The 13809-nt window shown below is 50.5% G+C and overlaps 1 protein-coding gene across 1 annotated transcript in view; it reads left to right on the forward strand.

The window, feature by feature from the left end:
- Positions 1-8624: 8624 nt before the first annotated feature.
- The window catches only part of SLC1A5 (solute carrier family 1 member 5), a 29326-nt gene continuing 24141 nt past the window's right edge, over positions 8625-13809 (forward strand). The window contains exon 1 of the mRNA XM_030544464.1: positions 8625-9206. Within this exon, the coding sequence (XP_030400324.1) occupies positions 8650-9206 (557 nt within the window). The 5' untranslated portion in view covers positions 8625-8649. The remainder of the gene's footprint in view (positions 9207-13809) is intronic.

Genomic DNA, 13809 nt, shown 5'->3' on the forward strand with positions numbered 1-13809 from the left:
TAGCCCAAGCTACAAACCCAAGCCACAGTATAATTGCTGCCAGCAACAGACAGAAAGTGGAGATGAACATAGTTTGGGGCTTCCTACAGGAAAGGCAGATTGAGGGAGAGTGTGACATTCTGCACTTCATAGTAGCACCACGGCACCCCCATATTCACCATGGTGATATGATTATGACAGGTTTTGTACAAAGTATACCTTGCGAGGTATCATTTTAAAAGTCTTGATCTGTTTAGCATTCTGTTGGATTGTAATTGCAATATATGTTACTGACATATGTTTTGAGGTTGGGAACACCCACAACCAGCCTTTCAGGTACAACAGTGGAGTAGCTAGACAGAGTTAATGGCTCATCAACACCCATCTGGGAAAGAATCCATTATCCCAGGGACTGTATGCAATGGAGAATTCTCAGAGAAAGCATGTATGCAATGGAGACTGCTTGACCAATGGGGACTGATTGACCCCCACATCACAGCATAGATCTTTCCAACAGTCTGGAAGAAACTATAAAAGAGGGGAAGTGACATCATCAGTTGACCTCACTCCCCCCACAACTCAACACCAGGAAACACGGCTGGAGGACAAAGACTTTGAACTGGAGGAAGGTGGCCCCAGGCTGTAAATGAGTCCCAAGCCTGTGTTCTGAAGACCAGTAACCTGCTTGTACCACCTGTCAGAGGGAGACACTGCCTGAGATAAATCCTGTGTAGTTTGTAGAACTTAGACTGCAAATTTATTTTTATTTCTTAAGTAACCAACTTTGATCTCTATGCCTGCTGCTTATAATCACTTAAAATCTATATTTCTGTAGTTAATAAATCAGGCTGTCAGCCCCAGGGCGAGGTGGGATGGCTCCAGCTGTCAGTGCTTCACAATGCCTCACACATTTAAGTCAGTGGAAGTGCTCCTGGTGAGGATGCACACCGCCGACAGAGGGGACATAGTGTGAACATGAGCCACCGTAGTACTTACTCTGGTGTCTTTATGTCAACTATCAGAGGGGTAACCGTGTTAGTCTGGATCTGTAAAAGCAGCAAAGAGTCCTGTGGCACCTTATAGACTAACAGATGTATTGGAGCATGAGCTTTCGTGGGTGAATATCCACTTCGTTGGATGCATGTAGTGGAAATTTCCAGGGGCAGGTATATATATATGCAAGAAGCAGGCTAGAGATAACGAGGTTAGTTCAATCAGGGAGGATGAGGCCCTCTTCTAGCAGTTGAGGTGTGAAAACCAAGGGAGGAGAAACTGCTTTTGTAGGTGGCTAGCCATTCACAGTCTTTGTTTAATCCCGAGCTGATGGTGTCAAATTTGCAGATGAACTGAAGTTCAGCAGTTTCTCTTTGAAGTCTGGTCCTGAAGTTTTTTTGCTTCAGGATGGCGACCTTTAAATCTGCTATTGTGTGTCCACGGAGATTGAAGTGTTCTCCTACAGGTTTTTGTATAGGTCAACTTAATTTTGTAGTGTAGACTTGCCCTTAGGGTCTGAAAGAACTGCACAGCTCACACCCATCTTGAGATGAGACTGTCTTAATGGAACAATAACTGAGTGAGTGTTGAGGCTTCAGCAATGGAAAGAGTCAAAGAAGATATGAGATATCTCAGAGGAATAGTATGGCCATTTTGGCTACTTGTCAAGAGCCAGAGCAGCCACACCCAATTTGTGTTATTTGTGTATTTAATCTTAGCAAAAATAAATGCTCACAAGCCTAATATTTGCATGTATCATTACCTTTCTTTGTAGATGAGCAGAAGTTGCTTGCTGCGTTAGTTCACCAGCAATAAAAAACTGCAGTTGGTCAGATTTGTCCTCCCTTGCACTTACAGGGAAATGGTAACATTTTAGGACTCTATAAGCTATTCTGCAGTAGGTAGGTTCACGGGGCTGGCACTGGTGACCTACCATGTCCCATCTTGTGATCCTAGATATTCTAGGAATGAGAAATTGCTAGACTGGATCAGACCCAAGGTCCATTTAGCCCAGTATCCTGTCTCTGACCATAGCCAATGTCAGATTCATAGAGTTTAAAGCTAGAAGGGACTAACAGACCATGTAGTCTGGCCTCCTGTATAGCACAGCCCCTCAAATTTCATTCAGCTACTCCTGTGTCAAACCCAATCATGCTACAAAGGAAGGTAGAAGATCCCCATAGTAACAGATTTGTGGTATTCTGGTCCCCCCCATTAGGTCTCATTCAGTATCTAATACTTAGAGATTGTCTTAAGCCTTGAAACATGAGGTTTATACCCCTTCCAATGTTTTTGTTATAATTAATTATGATAACTCTGGATGTTGTTGATATCCACATAAACGTCCAATTGTATTTGAATCTTGCTGAATTCTTGGCCTTAATTGCTTCCTGTGGCAGTGAGTTCCACAATCTAATCCTGACTGAGTTGTGATTCTATCTTTACAATGAGTAGAACCTGTGACCCCAGTAGTACAATGAGTAGAACCTGTGATTATGAATCATTTAATAAAATAAAGCACTTCCCCTTTCTCTGGTGTCTTCTGTTCGAGGATTTCAGAGAGCTTTACAGACATGAATGAGTTAAGCCTCACAACCTCCCCAGTGTGATAGTGTATAGGCGCCAACTCCATGGGTGCTCCGGGGCTGGAGCACCCAGGGGGAAAATTGGTGGGTTTCTGCACACACCAGCAACTCCCCGCCCTGCCCCAGTTCACCTCCATTTCCTCCCCTGAGGGTGCCTTCCCCGCTTCTCCCCCTAGCTGCCAGCGCTTCCTGCCAGGAAACAGCTGAGGGGGGGTTGAGCACCCAACAGTGCAGGGAAAAGTTGGCGCCTATGTAATAGTTCCCCCATTTTACCATGACAGACATGGAGGAACTGAGTTGTTGAGTCACACAGTGAATCAGTGGCAGAGCCAGGAATGGATTCTTGTTTACACTAAGGCCCTTTTACCCTGCTCTGATCTTAAACTGGGCACAAACAGCCCATTGGCTGGTATACAGCTGGCATAAGGGATCTGCCTTGACCTCGTTCCCAGCCCCAGGTGTATATGGTTTGGGGTGTGTGGCCAGAACACACTGTACTATGGCTATTCTCTGCTCCCCAGATCTCATAGGTCGGGGTGGAGCACACTGTGCTGTTACTATTCTGTGCTCCCAAGGCCCCCAGGAGGTAGATTGGGAGCAGGGTCAGAGCACACTGCTATGGCTATTCTCTGCTTTCCAGGGCCCATATAGGGTGGAACAGGGGCTTCGGTGGAGTACAGTATGCTGTGACTATTCTCTGACGCTCATAGGAGGCCATAGGAAACAGAGTGTAAGTTAGAGCTGCCCTGAGGCCGGCCCGGCTCTCCATAGCTTCAGAATATGAGAAGCATAAAGGTGGCTTTCCCCCACTCCCAAATGCAGGGACGGAATAACCAAGAATCTGGCCCCAGATGTCTTGACTCCTAGTTAAAACCAGACAAAACTCACTATCAGTTGCTCTTCATTGTGGCTAATAACCCACCTGCCTTGCTCCTCTACATCACAAAACCAACAGGTTTATTTAAACAAGGTTTGCATTCCTAGCCTCTGTTTGCCAGAATCTGGGAGTGGGCAATAGGGGATGATTCATGATGACCTGTTCTATTCATTCCCTCTGAAGCACCTGGCATTGGCCACTGTCAGAAGACAGGACACTGGGCTAGAGGGGCCATGGTTCTGACCCAGTATGGCTGGTCTTATGTTGATGGCTGGAGGCTGTGGATTAGGGGGATGCATTCAAAATATACTAACAACCAGTGATGAAAGGTTTGTTTCTTTCAAATTATCCATTTCAAAAGGGCTTGGGGTTGGAGCTGATCCCTTAAGCTAGCGGTGAAAGGCTTTACAGCTTGTTAATCATCCCCAGAACCAATTTAGGGCTTCTGTAGCGCTTCATGTCTTGCATTGCCTTTCCTGAGGGAAATTGAGTTAAATTGCCTGGCGCCTAAAATGGAAAAATAATTTCTTCTCACAGGCCAATATTGTGATATTGCGTGGGATGTTTTCCTCCTCTCGCTCCCTTGAAGAACTCTTTAACTATAAAAAATGCCAATAGCAATCTGTACTAATGCAGTGGGGAGAGGACAGGGGGTTCCTTGCACTGGTTTGAGGAGGGCTGCTGGAGTCTGCAGGCAGAAGGAAAAACAGTCTTAATGAGTGCTTAAAGCACTGTATCCACCTCTGACGGACCTGATGTTTTGGTCTTTTTACACTTTGGAAACAGTTATAACACATCATGCCAATATAGTTTTGTAAGCCCTGACACCTAGAGAGTAAGCTGTAGTCATGCATAGGGGCATATGGGGGCTTGGGCAAGACTGAGAAGTGGTTTTTATCTTCTGCTACAATTGTCTCTTTGGTGATAAAGACTTAGTCAAGGCTCCCTGACACAAATGATTCTTCTTTAAAGACTTAAATTAAGAGAGTTTGGAGGCAACACACAACCCAGAGCAGAGATGGCTTTGAGGTAAGGGACAGTGCAGAACTGAAATGGCTTGCAGAGTGCCACAGCTTACCTAAGGGAAAGAGACTCAGATGCAGGTCTCTCTACCCAGCAATCAAAGCTGAAATAATTTCAGATAGGTCAGGTGACAAAGCAGCACTGACCTTCCAGAATCCTTGCAATATACCAACCCAGGATAGCAAACTGTGTGATGCTAGAACCCATTAGCAGCTCACAACTGCAAGAGGAGGACAGAGGTTGAGATTATTGTTAAAACATGCTGGACAGTTGGGAGTCTTACCTCAGAAAATTTGTTAATTTATTAATTGCTGCCTTTCCCAGGTTTATTCTGTTGTGCCCCCTTGCATAAAGTTCTTTGTTTTAACCCCCTGGACACAATACTTGCAAATGGAGAAGTCGTTGCCTACTCAGACACCCTGGGTGGTGTATAGATTTCCCAGGTTTCTGAGTGCGGGCTTCAACTCTGTTATTTAAATCTTTATAAAGAACAAGTAGAAAATTGAGCCTGGCTCTTTTTGCTGCCAACAACACCTGCCAGAAGGGTTCCATGTTCATAATTTGAACTGAAGAGTGACTAAGGATGGGTCCCCACACAGAAAATCTGTGTATGGGCTAGTTTACCTGAGCTAGATTGAATCCAGCTAACATGGATAGGCTAAAGAGCTTTTGGTATATAGGCGTACCCACAGTCTTGCAAAAGGACAAGGGAGGGGATGGAATCTGTAAACAAAATATTGGATGTACTCTTTTGCTTGAGCAAAGAGTCACTGAACCAGATTCAACTCTGATGTTAGTAGGTGCAACTTTCCTGGACATCAGGTCTGAATTTGCACTAGTCTCTGCAGCAAACCCATTTCTCCCTTTCTGACTAGACCAGGGGTAGGCAAACTTCTTGGCCCAAGGGCCACATCTGGGTGGGGAAATTGTATGCAGGGCCATGAATGTAGGGCTGAGGCTGGGGCTGGGGCAGGGGGTTGGGGTGTAGGAGGGGGTTCAGGGCAGAGGGTTGGGGTGCAGTGTGTGAGGAGGTCGGGATGCAAGCTCCAGCCCGGTGCTGCTTACCTTGAGTGGCTCCAGGGTGGCAGCGCTGCACAGCGGGGATAAGGCAGGTTTCCTGCCTGCCCTGGCCCTGCATCACTCCTGGAAGTGGCCAGCATGTCCGCCAGTGGCTCCTGAGGGTGGGGTGTGGCAGGTGGCTCCACCGCATGCTGCCCTCGCCTGTGAGTACCATCCCCGAAGCTCCCATTGGCCGCAGTTCCCTGTTCCTGGCCAATGGGAGCTGTGGGGGGCGGTGCCTGCAGGAGAGGGCAGCACATGGAACCTTCTGCCCCCCCTGCCCCCAGGTGCCACAGGGATGTGGTGCCAGCTGCTTCTGGGAGTGGCGCGGAGCTAGTGCAGACAGGGAGCTTGCCTTAGCCTTGCTGCGCCACAGCACTGGCAATCCCGTGGTCCGGTCTGAAAGCCCTGATGGACTGGATCAGACAGAGTGAACTGGTTTGTGAGTTGAGGGAACAGACTGTCACCCAGTTCCCACAGGTCTTGGGATGTCTGTAAACAGCTTAAACTTACCAGAATCTCCAGGTGGAACATAGATTGGCATCTGGTAAGCTAGACATGGATAGAGTCTGTTTGTAATTTTAAGATCTTTTCCCCTGAAATGCTTTTATTCTAAATAAACAATACTTTGCTTTAAAAGGCTGTTTGTGGTCATTGCTCCCAACAGGAGTGGACTGTAGGTACTAAGCCTAAATTGAATCTGATGAGATAATCAAGATTAATACCAGTGGACTGCAGCTCAAGGCCAGTCTGAGAGTGGGAGAACTGTGTGATTCCACCCTGAAAGATGTGATGACTCTATCCATGAGACCTGGAGGAAGTGCACCCATAAAGACCAGGAAGGAGTCAGAGAGACAGTTAGCCCAGGAACTCTGACAGAGGGAAAGATGCAGAATTTGCTGAAGTTGTGAATAATCAGCCAGATCCTCAGCTGTTGAATGTTGGTGTTGCTCTATTGACTTCAGTGGAACTATGCCAATTTACCTCAGCTGAGGGTCTGGCCCTACAAGTCTAGTTGATGCAGGGAATAGGAAGAGGAGTGATGAGTCTTACCCAGAAAAAGAATGTCTCGAAATATTGCTCACACGTTTCCCATTCTCCTTCACTTCTGCCTGTTACTGTCAATTCTCCTACCTGAGGCCAGGTGGCAGGTCTGAGTTGGGTCCATCAAGGCCCTCGTTGTTCATAGCCATGAGGCATCCTCTCCATCCTCTTCTCTTCTCTCTTTTTTTTTCCCCATTCCTTCTCATCTCTGTGCTTATAGCTGTTCCTTCTCTCCCAGCCCACTGTCCTCTTCCTCCCTCACTGAGTAACCAGGGAGTTAGTCTAGGGTTGCCACCTGCCCAGGTTTTCCCAGGATTGTCCTTTTGTTGAGGTAGCTGTACTGGGGAATCTGTAATGTTGTGCAGCGCACAATGCCACTTGTCCAGTTTTAAGGGCTCAGGATCATCCTGGATGCCCTCAGAGGTGGCAACCATATGTCCTTCTCAGAGGTACTGCTAGTCATGCACCAAGCCTGGTGCCTAGGGTGATGCTCCGGAGCAGCAGAAGAGACTGAGAGTTAATCAGAATGCCCCCTGGGGAGTGGGAAGCTGGGTATGGGAGTTGGAAAGTAGCATTTGGGGGTAACAACTGAGTAGGAGCTGGAGGCTGAAGGAATGCATCTGGGAGGAACTGCTGGGTGGAAGGGAGGTGGCAGTTTGGTGGGTGGGAGAAGTAAGATGGCAGCTGGGAGTAACTGTTGTGTGGTTGGTGGGAGTAACTGTTGGGTGGCTAGTGGGAGTAACTTAGGTGGCTGGGAGGTAGAAGGTGGAAGTAATTTGGGTGGCTGGAAGATGGGGGATGGCAGGTGGGAGTAACTGTTGTGACTCATGGGAGTAAACTGTTGGGTGGCTAGTGAGATAACTTGGGTGGCTGAGAGACAGGCGCTGACAATTGGGAGGCACCATCGGGGGAGGTGACAGTTGGGACGGGAGTAACTGTTGGGTGGCTGGATGGTGGCAATTAGGATGCACAGTTGGGTGGCTGGGTGGGGGCAGTTGTGTGGCTGAAAGACAAGTGGTGATAGTTGGGAGGCACTATTGGATGGGAGATGGCAGTTGGGAGTAACTGTTGGGTGGCTGGATGGTGGCAGTTGTGAGGCACGGTTGGGTGGCTGGGTGGTGGCAGGTGTGTGGCTGAGACACAGGCGCCGATAGTTGGGAGACACCGTCCAGCCGCTGGCTAACAGGCAGGGCAACAGATTCAGTTTGGGGTTGGCTATGTGCTCTGAGGTATTTCTGAGGGGAGTGGATCTGGTGGTTGGGTGCGGTGATGGAACTGGAGGCGCAGGGGCTAAGCGCATGGAGGCGGCGTCATGGTCATCAGCAATGTGTCCCTGTCACATGGCACACGGGGGATGAGGGGCTTTGGGTGGCGAGTGTGGTCTGATGTGAGAATTCAGGGAGGGACGCCTGTGCACGGGGAGTCATGGCAGCACCGGCGCTAGGGGTTTTAGTGCCCTAGGCGCACGGAAATTTCGCCGCCCCACTCCCTGGTCCCGCGGCTCCGGTGGAGCTGCCGCAGTCGTGCCTGCGGGAGGTCCACCGCAGCCGCGGGAGCAGCCGACCGTCAGCTGGCACGACTGCGGCAGCTCCACCGGAGCCGCCTGACGCCCCCTCCGGCAAAATGCCGCCCGCCAATAATCCTGGCGCCCTAGGCGATTGCCTAGGCCACCTAAATGGAAGCGCCGGCCCTGAGTCATGGTGACATGGGCTTGTGGGTGGCTGTGTGTAGGTGGGGGTACAACTTTCCTACTGAGGTAATATGTGGGGAGACAAGACAACAACCCCCCCACCCCCACAACCGGCGGTTGGGCAGAGCCTTTTGGGCGGGAACTCTCCCTCTTCTCCTTAGCCCCGCCCCGCCCCTCGTTCTCCCGCCCTCATCGCCCCGCCCCTTAGCCCGCTCCGCCAATCACCGTGCCCGGGCCCCGAGACGCTCTTCTCCGCAAAAGCGCCGCCGCTACCTCCACGCTTCCCTATTCGCCGCCGCCGGCAGCTCGCGCCCCGGCTCCAGGCGCTCGCGCGCTGTCTGTCGGCTGCTCCACGCGCCCGCCCGCGCGCGCATCGGGACCCGACGCTCCCTGGGGCCATGGCCGCGTGCCGGGACCGCGTGCGCCTCCGAGAAGCCGGGGAGAAGGGCGCCTCCAACGGGGAGATCGGCCCGCAGGAGGCCGGCAACGGGGCCCTCTTCCCCCCGCCGGGCTCCCCCTCCAAGGCCGCCCGCCTGCGGGGCTGCCTGCGCGCCAACCTGCTGGTGCTGCTGACCGTGGCCGGGGTGCTGGCCGGCGTGGCGGTGGGGCTCGGCGTGCGGCAGGTGCCGGGCGGGCTGAGCCGCGCCGGGATCCTCGCCTTCTCCTTCCCCGGCGAGCTGCTGCTGCGCCTGCTGAAGATGATCATCCTGCCGCTGGTGGTCTGCAGCCTGGTCTCCGGCGCCGCCAGCCTGGACCCCGCCGCCCTGGGCCGCCTGGGGGGCTGGGCCATGCTCTTCTTCCTGCTCACCACGCTGCTGGCCTCGGCCGTCGGGGTCAGCCTGGCCTTCATCATCCGGCCCGGGGAGGGGGCCGCGCCGCCCAGCCTAGGGGGCGAGGGGGGCGGAGGCGTGCCCGAGGCCAAGGAGGTGGCGGACTCCTTCCTGGATCTCATCAGGTGAGGCGCTGGGGAGGGGGCATACGCCAGTGGGGAGCTGCCTGTTCCCTGGGGTAGATGATGCACGTGGGGCGTGGGTGGGCGGGCGCGCGGCGCTGTACATAACTCGGCGCTGGTGTCTGGGGAGCGTGGAGGCCTGTGTCTTAGGCAAGACTTGATCCGGTAGCGAAGGGGAAACGGACACGTGTCGTTCTGTCCTCCAGCCCGGATCTAGGAGGGACCCAAGTCCCGGCTGGCCCTGCTGATTCCATCCCGGCTCCAGCTCCGTACCTGGGGGGCTGCAGATCCCGTCCTTCACCTGAAGGTGCCTTTGCTGCCCAGGTCACCTGAGTCGCCTTTCAGGTGGATGGGGTGAGGGATCTTCCTCCCCTCCTAGCCCCGTGATGGTGGCTGCTCCAAGGCCTGGATAGGACAGCTGGGGGCTCCGGTTGCAGGTGGTGGAGAGGGGAGTTATGCTCATTCCCTTTTACGCTATTCTGGTTGGTGGCCTCCCTGGCATCACAGCCACCCACTTAGCTTCTCACGCTTCTGAACAGGGTCACTGAGTTGCATGCAGTTCCCCCCATTAGACATTAAAGCCTCATGTTGGTACTGTCCTATATATACAGAGTAAACCTGCTCAGAGTGGCAGTTTAAGACAGTTGCCTTAGAACTAACATCAAAGGCTTTCTACTAACCTTGTTCTACCTACAGACTCCTGTCCAGTGGTAACTAAAGCTCTGTGGGTCCCTTCAGTGTCTGGTTGGTTGAGAGTTTGTAACATGCTAGGGTGAAAGATGAGCAAGAAATGTTGGAAGGGAATGTGACTTGCCACCTGCACAGCATTCCCTCCAGCTGGAGATCCCAAGAATGACTTTAGTCTCCCTGCCTCCTTTCCCAGTACGGTTGGGGAAACTGGAATAAAGTGTAGGTATCTTGGGCAAGTCACCAAGTAAGTTTATGGCAGAGCTGGGCATGGAACTTGGAGCTGCTGACTTCCAGTCCTGTGTCCTGCTCCCAACTCCATCCTTCCTTCCCCTTGCTGAAGGCATGTTAAATGCTTGCTGTGGAAAGTCTCATTGCTACTTGGGTCCAGCAACCTGGATCCCATGGGAAGCTTGTAAAGACCTGATTTGCACTTCAAGCCCTGTAGTATGTCTGGAGTGATGGGAGCCTTCTAAAACTTCTGATTCAACATGGCCTGCATATTGCATTTATTGTGTGTGACGTCACATGTCCATTACCAACATCCTCTTCCTCATGGTGTATGTATGCAGAGGCAGACTGGCCTCTAGGCTGTTAATTCATTAATACTCAGTTGTCATGTCAAGCTATACAAGTGTTGCCAAAGTATAAAAGGGAGAGATCCCTCTGGGCTGTCTCAGATGCTGACACTCTACCAGGGCTTTACTCCTTTCAGGGTCTCAACTGCAGTCAATATGGTCCATTTGCAGTAGATATTCCCGATCTGGTTGCAGACTGCTACGTAGCAGCCTGCCTCTGTGAGAAACATGATGGCATCTCTGTCTCTCTCCAAGGGTTAAGGGCAGGGTTTTTTCCCTCATAGCTTTTAACAAAAAGCCTAGTAGGGGGAGTCTATTTGTGATAGCAGTTCCCTGGAACAGGGACCATCCTCCCACTGAATCTGCTGAGTCACAGTGAGCGGTGGTTGAATTCAAGTCTGTCCTTGGTAGCTGGGGATGAGAGAAGTGGCATGCAGCCCATAAGGAAGAGAATTGTCACAAAACCTGTAACTTGCTGCTGAATGAATATAGCCCTAACCCACTCCAAGGGCAGAGGCAATGCAGGCAAAGCTGACTGAGCTCCTGAACCATCAAACATTCTTTGTTTCTGAATTATACAAATAACTAGATCACATCCCTGCTCCACCCAAACCGGGAGGTAGGGATTATTCCTAAGTTGTGACTTGCCTACAGTCATGCAGGCTGTGGCAGAGAGGGGATTAGAACCACAAAGACCAGCCTTCTGTAGCATCTTTCATACTATCTTCATGCCCAAGGGAGTTGACTTGGAGGAGGACAAATAACCCTAGATCACAACTGATGAATGCAAAGGCTCTTTGTGAACAGATTGGTTTGAAATCTGGGGTGACGACCACGTTGTGCTGGTATAAACCTGACATCCTGAGTCTGTCAGATGGGAGGTGGGATTGGTTGAGCAGCTAGCCTGGACTGGCATTTGGACACAGACTGAAGGAGTCAGGCTTGTTGCTGATGGAGAGAGCCTGTTGAGGTAACAGGCTGCTTCTTGTGTCTGAGAGAGCTGATGCATGGCAGGGGAGGATGGACACTAGCACTGGCTATTGTCTGTCTTGGCCAGTGCAGTATCTTTGATCACTACACTGCCGGTCATGGAGCCCCAGTGTGAGAGATGACCAAGCTCTGAAATAGCTGCAAGCTCCTTTGCTTCATTTGTGTCTATTGATATGCTTAAATCAGATGCCCTGTTCCTGTTTTGATGGACGAACAGAAATTTCTTGTTGCAGGAGTTCTCCATCAACTAACACCAAACATCCCTGCATAGATGACTTATGTCCTAGCCCCACACTTGGAGTGTAATGCCTATTGGCCAGAGAACTAGCTAACTGTGTTTTGGACACTTGCTCTGAACTACTCTCTGGTCTTGTTGGCTTCATGGCCGAGGTGCTGCTGTGTCCCTAACGGCCTGAATCTTCTCCCTTCATTGGAACAGCCTGTCAGAATTTCCTCTCTTCCTGGCAAAAGCTTAACGTCTTGATTCATGCAGGATTCATGTGAAGTGAGTCACACAAACTGACATTTGAACAGTCTCTTTGGGTTCTTTATGGGCTTTTATGTGGCTGAGGGCTAGTAAGCTAGCTACTGAAGCCATCTCTTGCCAGAGGGCTCCAACATAGTGCTCTGCCAGTGGCTAGCTTCCATGTAAGCCTGTGTCTTATGCTGAAACTCCCTTGCTTCAGTGGAATGAAAATGTAGCTTGCATTAGATGCTCTGGCTTTTTCAGGGAACAAACCAAACAGAGGGGAAGTCACCACTGGTCCTGTCTTTAGGAGATGCAGGGGTGTGAAGTAAGTGGAGTGCTGTCTGTCTGATGCAATGTTGACTATGTGTTGAGTCTGCTGCCAGGCAAAGGAAGTGCTGCATAGGGTGGGGCTGAGACTGGAGCGCTGCTCTGGGCAGGCATTCCAGCACTAGCCATGTGGAGGCTGGGTAGGGGAATGGTAAAACAGAGCTTTGAACTATCAAGCATGGGTTAACGTCTAAAACAAAGCTGTCTGCCTCAAGTCTAGAAAAAACACTAAAAATAGCTCTTAGGAGCTCCTGTGGGGTAAAGACATCGATGTAGCTTTATCTATGCCCTGAGGGCAGCACAAGAAGTCGGTGATCTTTGGTGAGCACCACTAGACTAGTGGGGGGGAAAGGTGAGAGATTAATTAATCCAAACAAAATAGTCATGTTGCCTGTGTTTGTAAATCAGAAATAGCAGCCGAAGTGTAGGTTGTTTCCTTGCCTCTTGCAAGGGTGAGTTAAGGGTGCCAATGCTATAGTTGCTTGGCTGAGTCTGGGTCAGGGATGCAAATGTCTTACAAAAGGGGAGAAATCTCTAACTGCCTATTGCCAATGAATTATCAGTGCCTTCGTCAGAGTTCAAATAGGCGGAATTATAACTCTCTATTGCTATTATGCCTCAAGGTGCTCCTGGGTGCCAGCAGGTGTGGCTGGGATCCAAAGACAATTCTAACCCTTGTTAAAGCCTGTGGGTTTGCCAAGTACTCCTGGAGCATGGCTGCATTTGAAAGTTAATTCAGATTCAAGTATGTTGTAGATTCAAAGCTCAATAGCTGTCCTTCTAGAACTCCTGTGTATAGACAAATCCTTGAACTACATCTTCACTGTCCAAAAAAAAAAGTGGGTGGGTAGGTCTTTATTTTGTTTACAGCAGGAAAACTGTGGAGATAAGGCCCTGTCATTGGGGGGGCTACCACCAAAGGCACCAGGATGTATGGCAGGTCAGAATGAAGTTGTGTGGATTGAGTTGCCAATGAAGGAGCTAAGAGCTGGTGTTGGATGCAGAGAGCTAGGACAAGGAATTGTGAGCATGACCTTCAGGGGAAGCTTCTTTGGTACAGAGCATGCTGGAGTGGCAGGCTGAGGAATTTCAGAGCAAAGAAACTGCCTGCTCAGAAACAGGACTTTAGATGTTGTGAATAAACAAGGTACCAAGAACTGACTCATCTATTTCTCCTAATAGAAATGACCTGCCGGGCCCTGGATATTGGCGGGCTGGTCAGACCAGAGGGGCAACTCTGATCATTAACTCTAATTATCCAGTCTCCTTCAGAACACCCCGATTTGGAGCCTTTCCAGTGAAGTGTTCAGCAGAAAAATGACTAACTGTTGGTGTGGTCTGTCTGAAACTTGCTGATTCCAGATAAAACAACAATTTTTGGCTTTTAAAAAAAAAAGATGAACAAGCTAAGGAGAATCTAGAGAGCCCAGCTGGGCTTTCTGCATCAGGCCTTCCCTAGTGCCAAAGTAGAGTACAAACTAGATCTCCATGCCCGCTCCCCCATCTGCAGGGCCAAGAAAGCAGAGTAATTATTCTGGAATAGTGTGTCCACACA

This window comes from Gopherus evgoodei, unplaced genomic scaffold (genome assembly GCF_007399415.2).
Source record: "Gopherus evgoodei ecotype Sinaloan lineage unplaced genomic scaffold, rGopEvg1_v1.p scaffold_34_arrow_ctg1, whole genome shotgun sequence".
In the NCBI taxonomy this organism is placed as follows: Eukaryota; Metazoa; Chordata; order Testudines; family Testudinidae; genus Gopherus; species Gopherus evgoodei.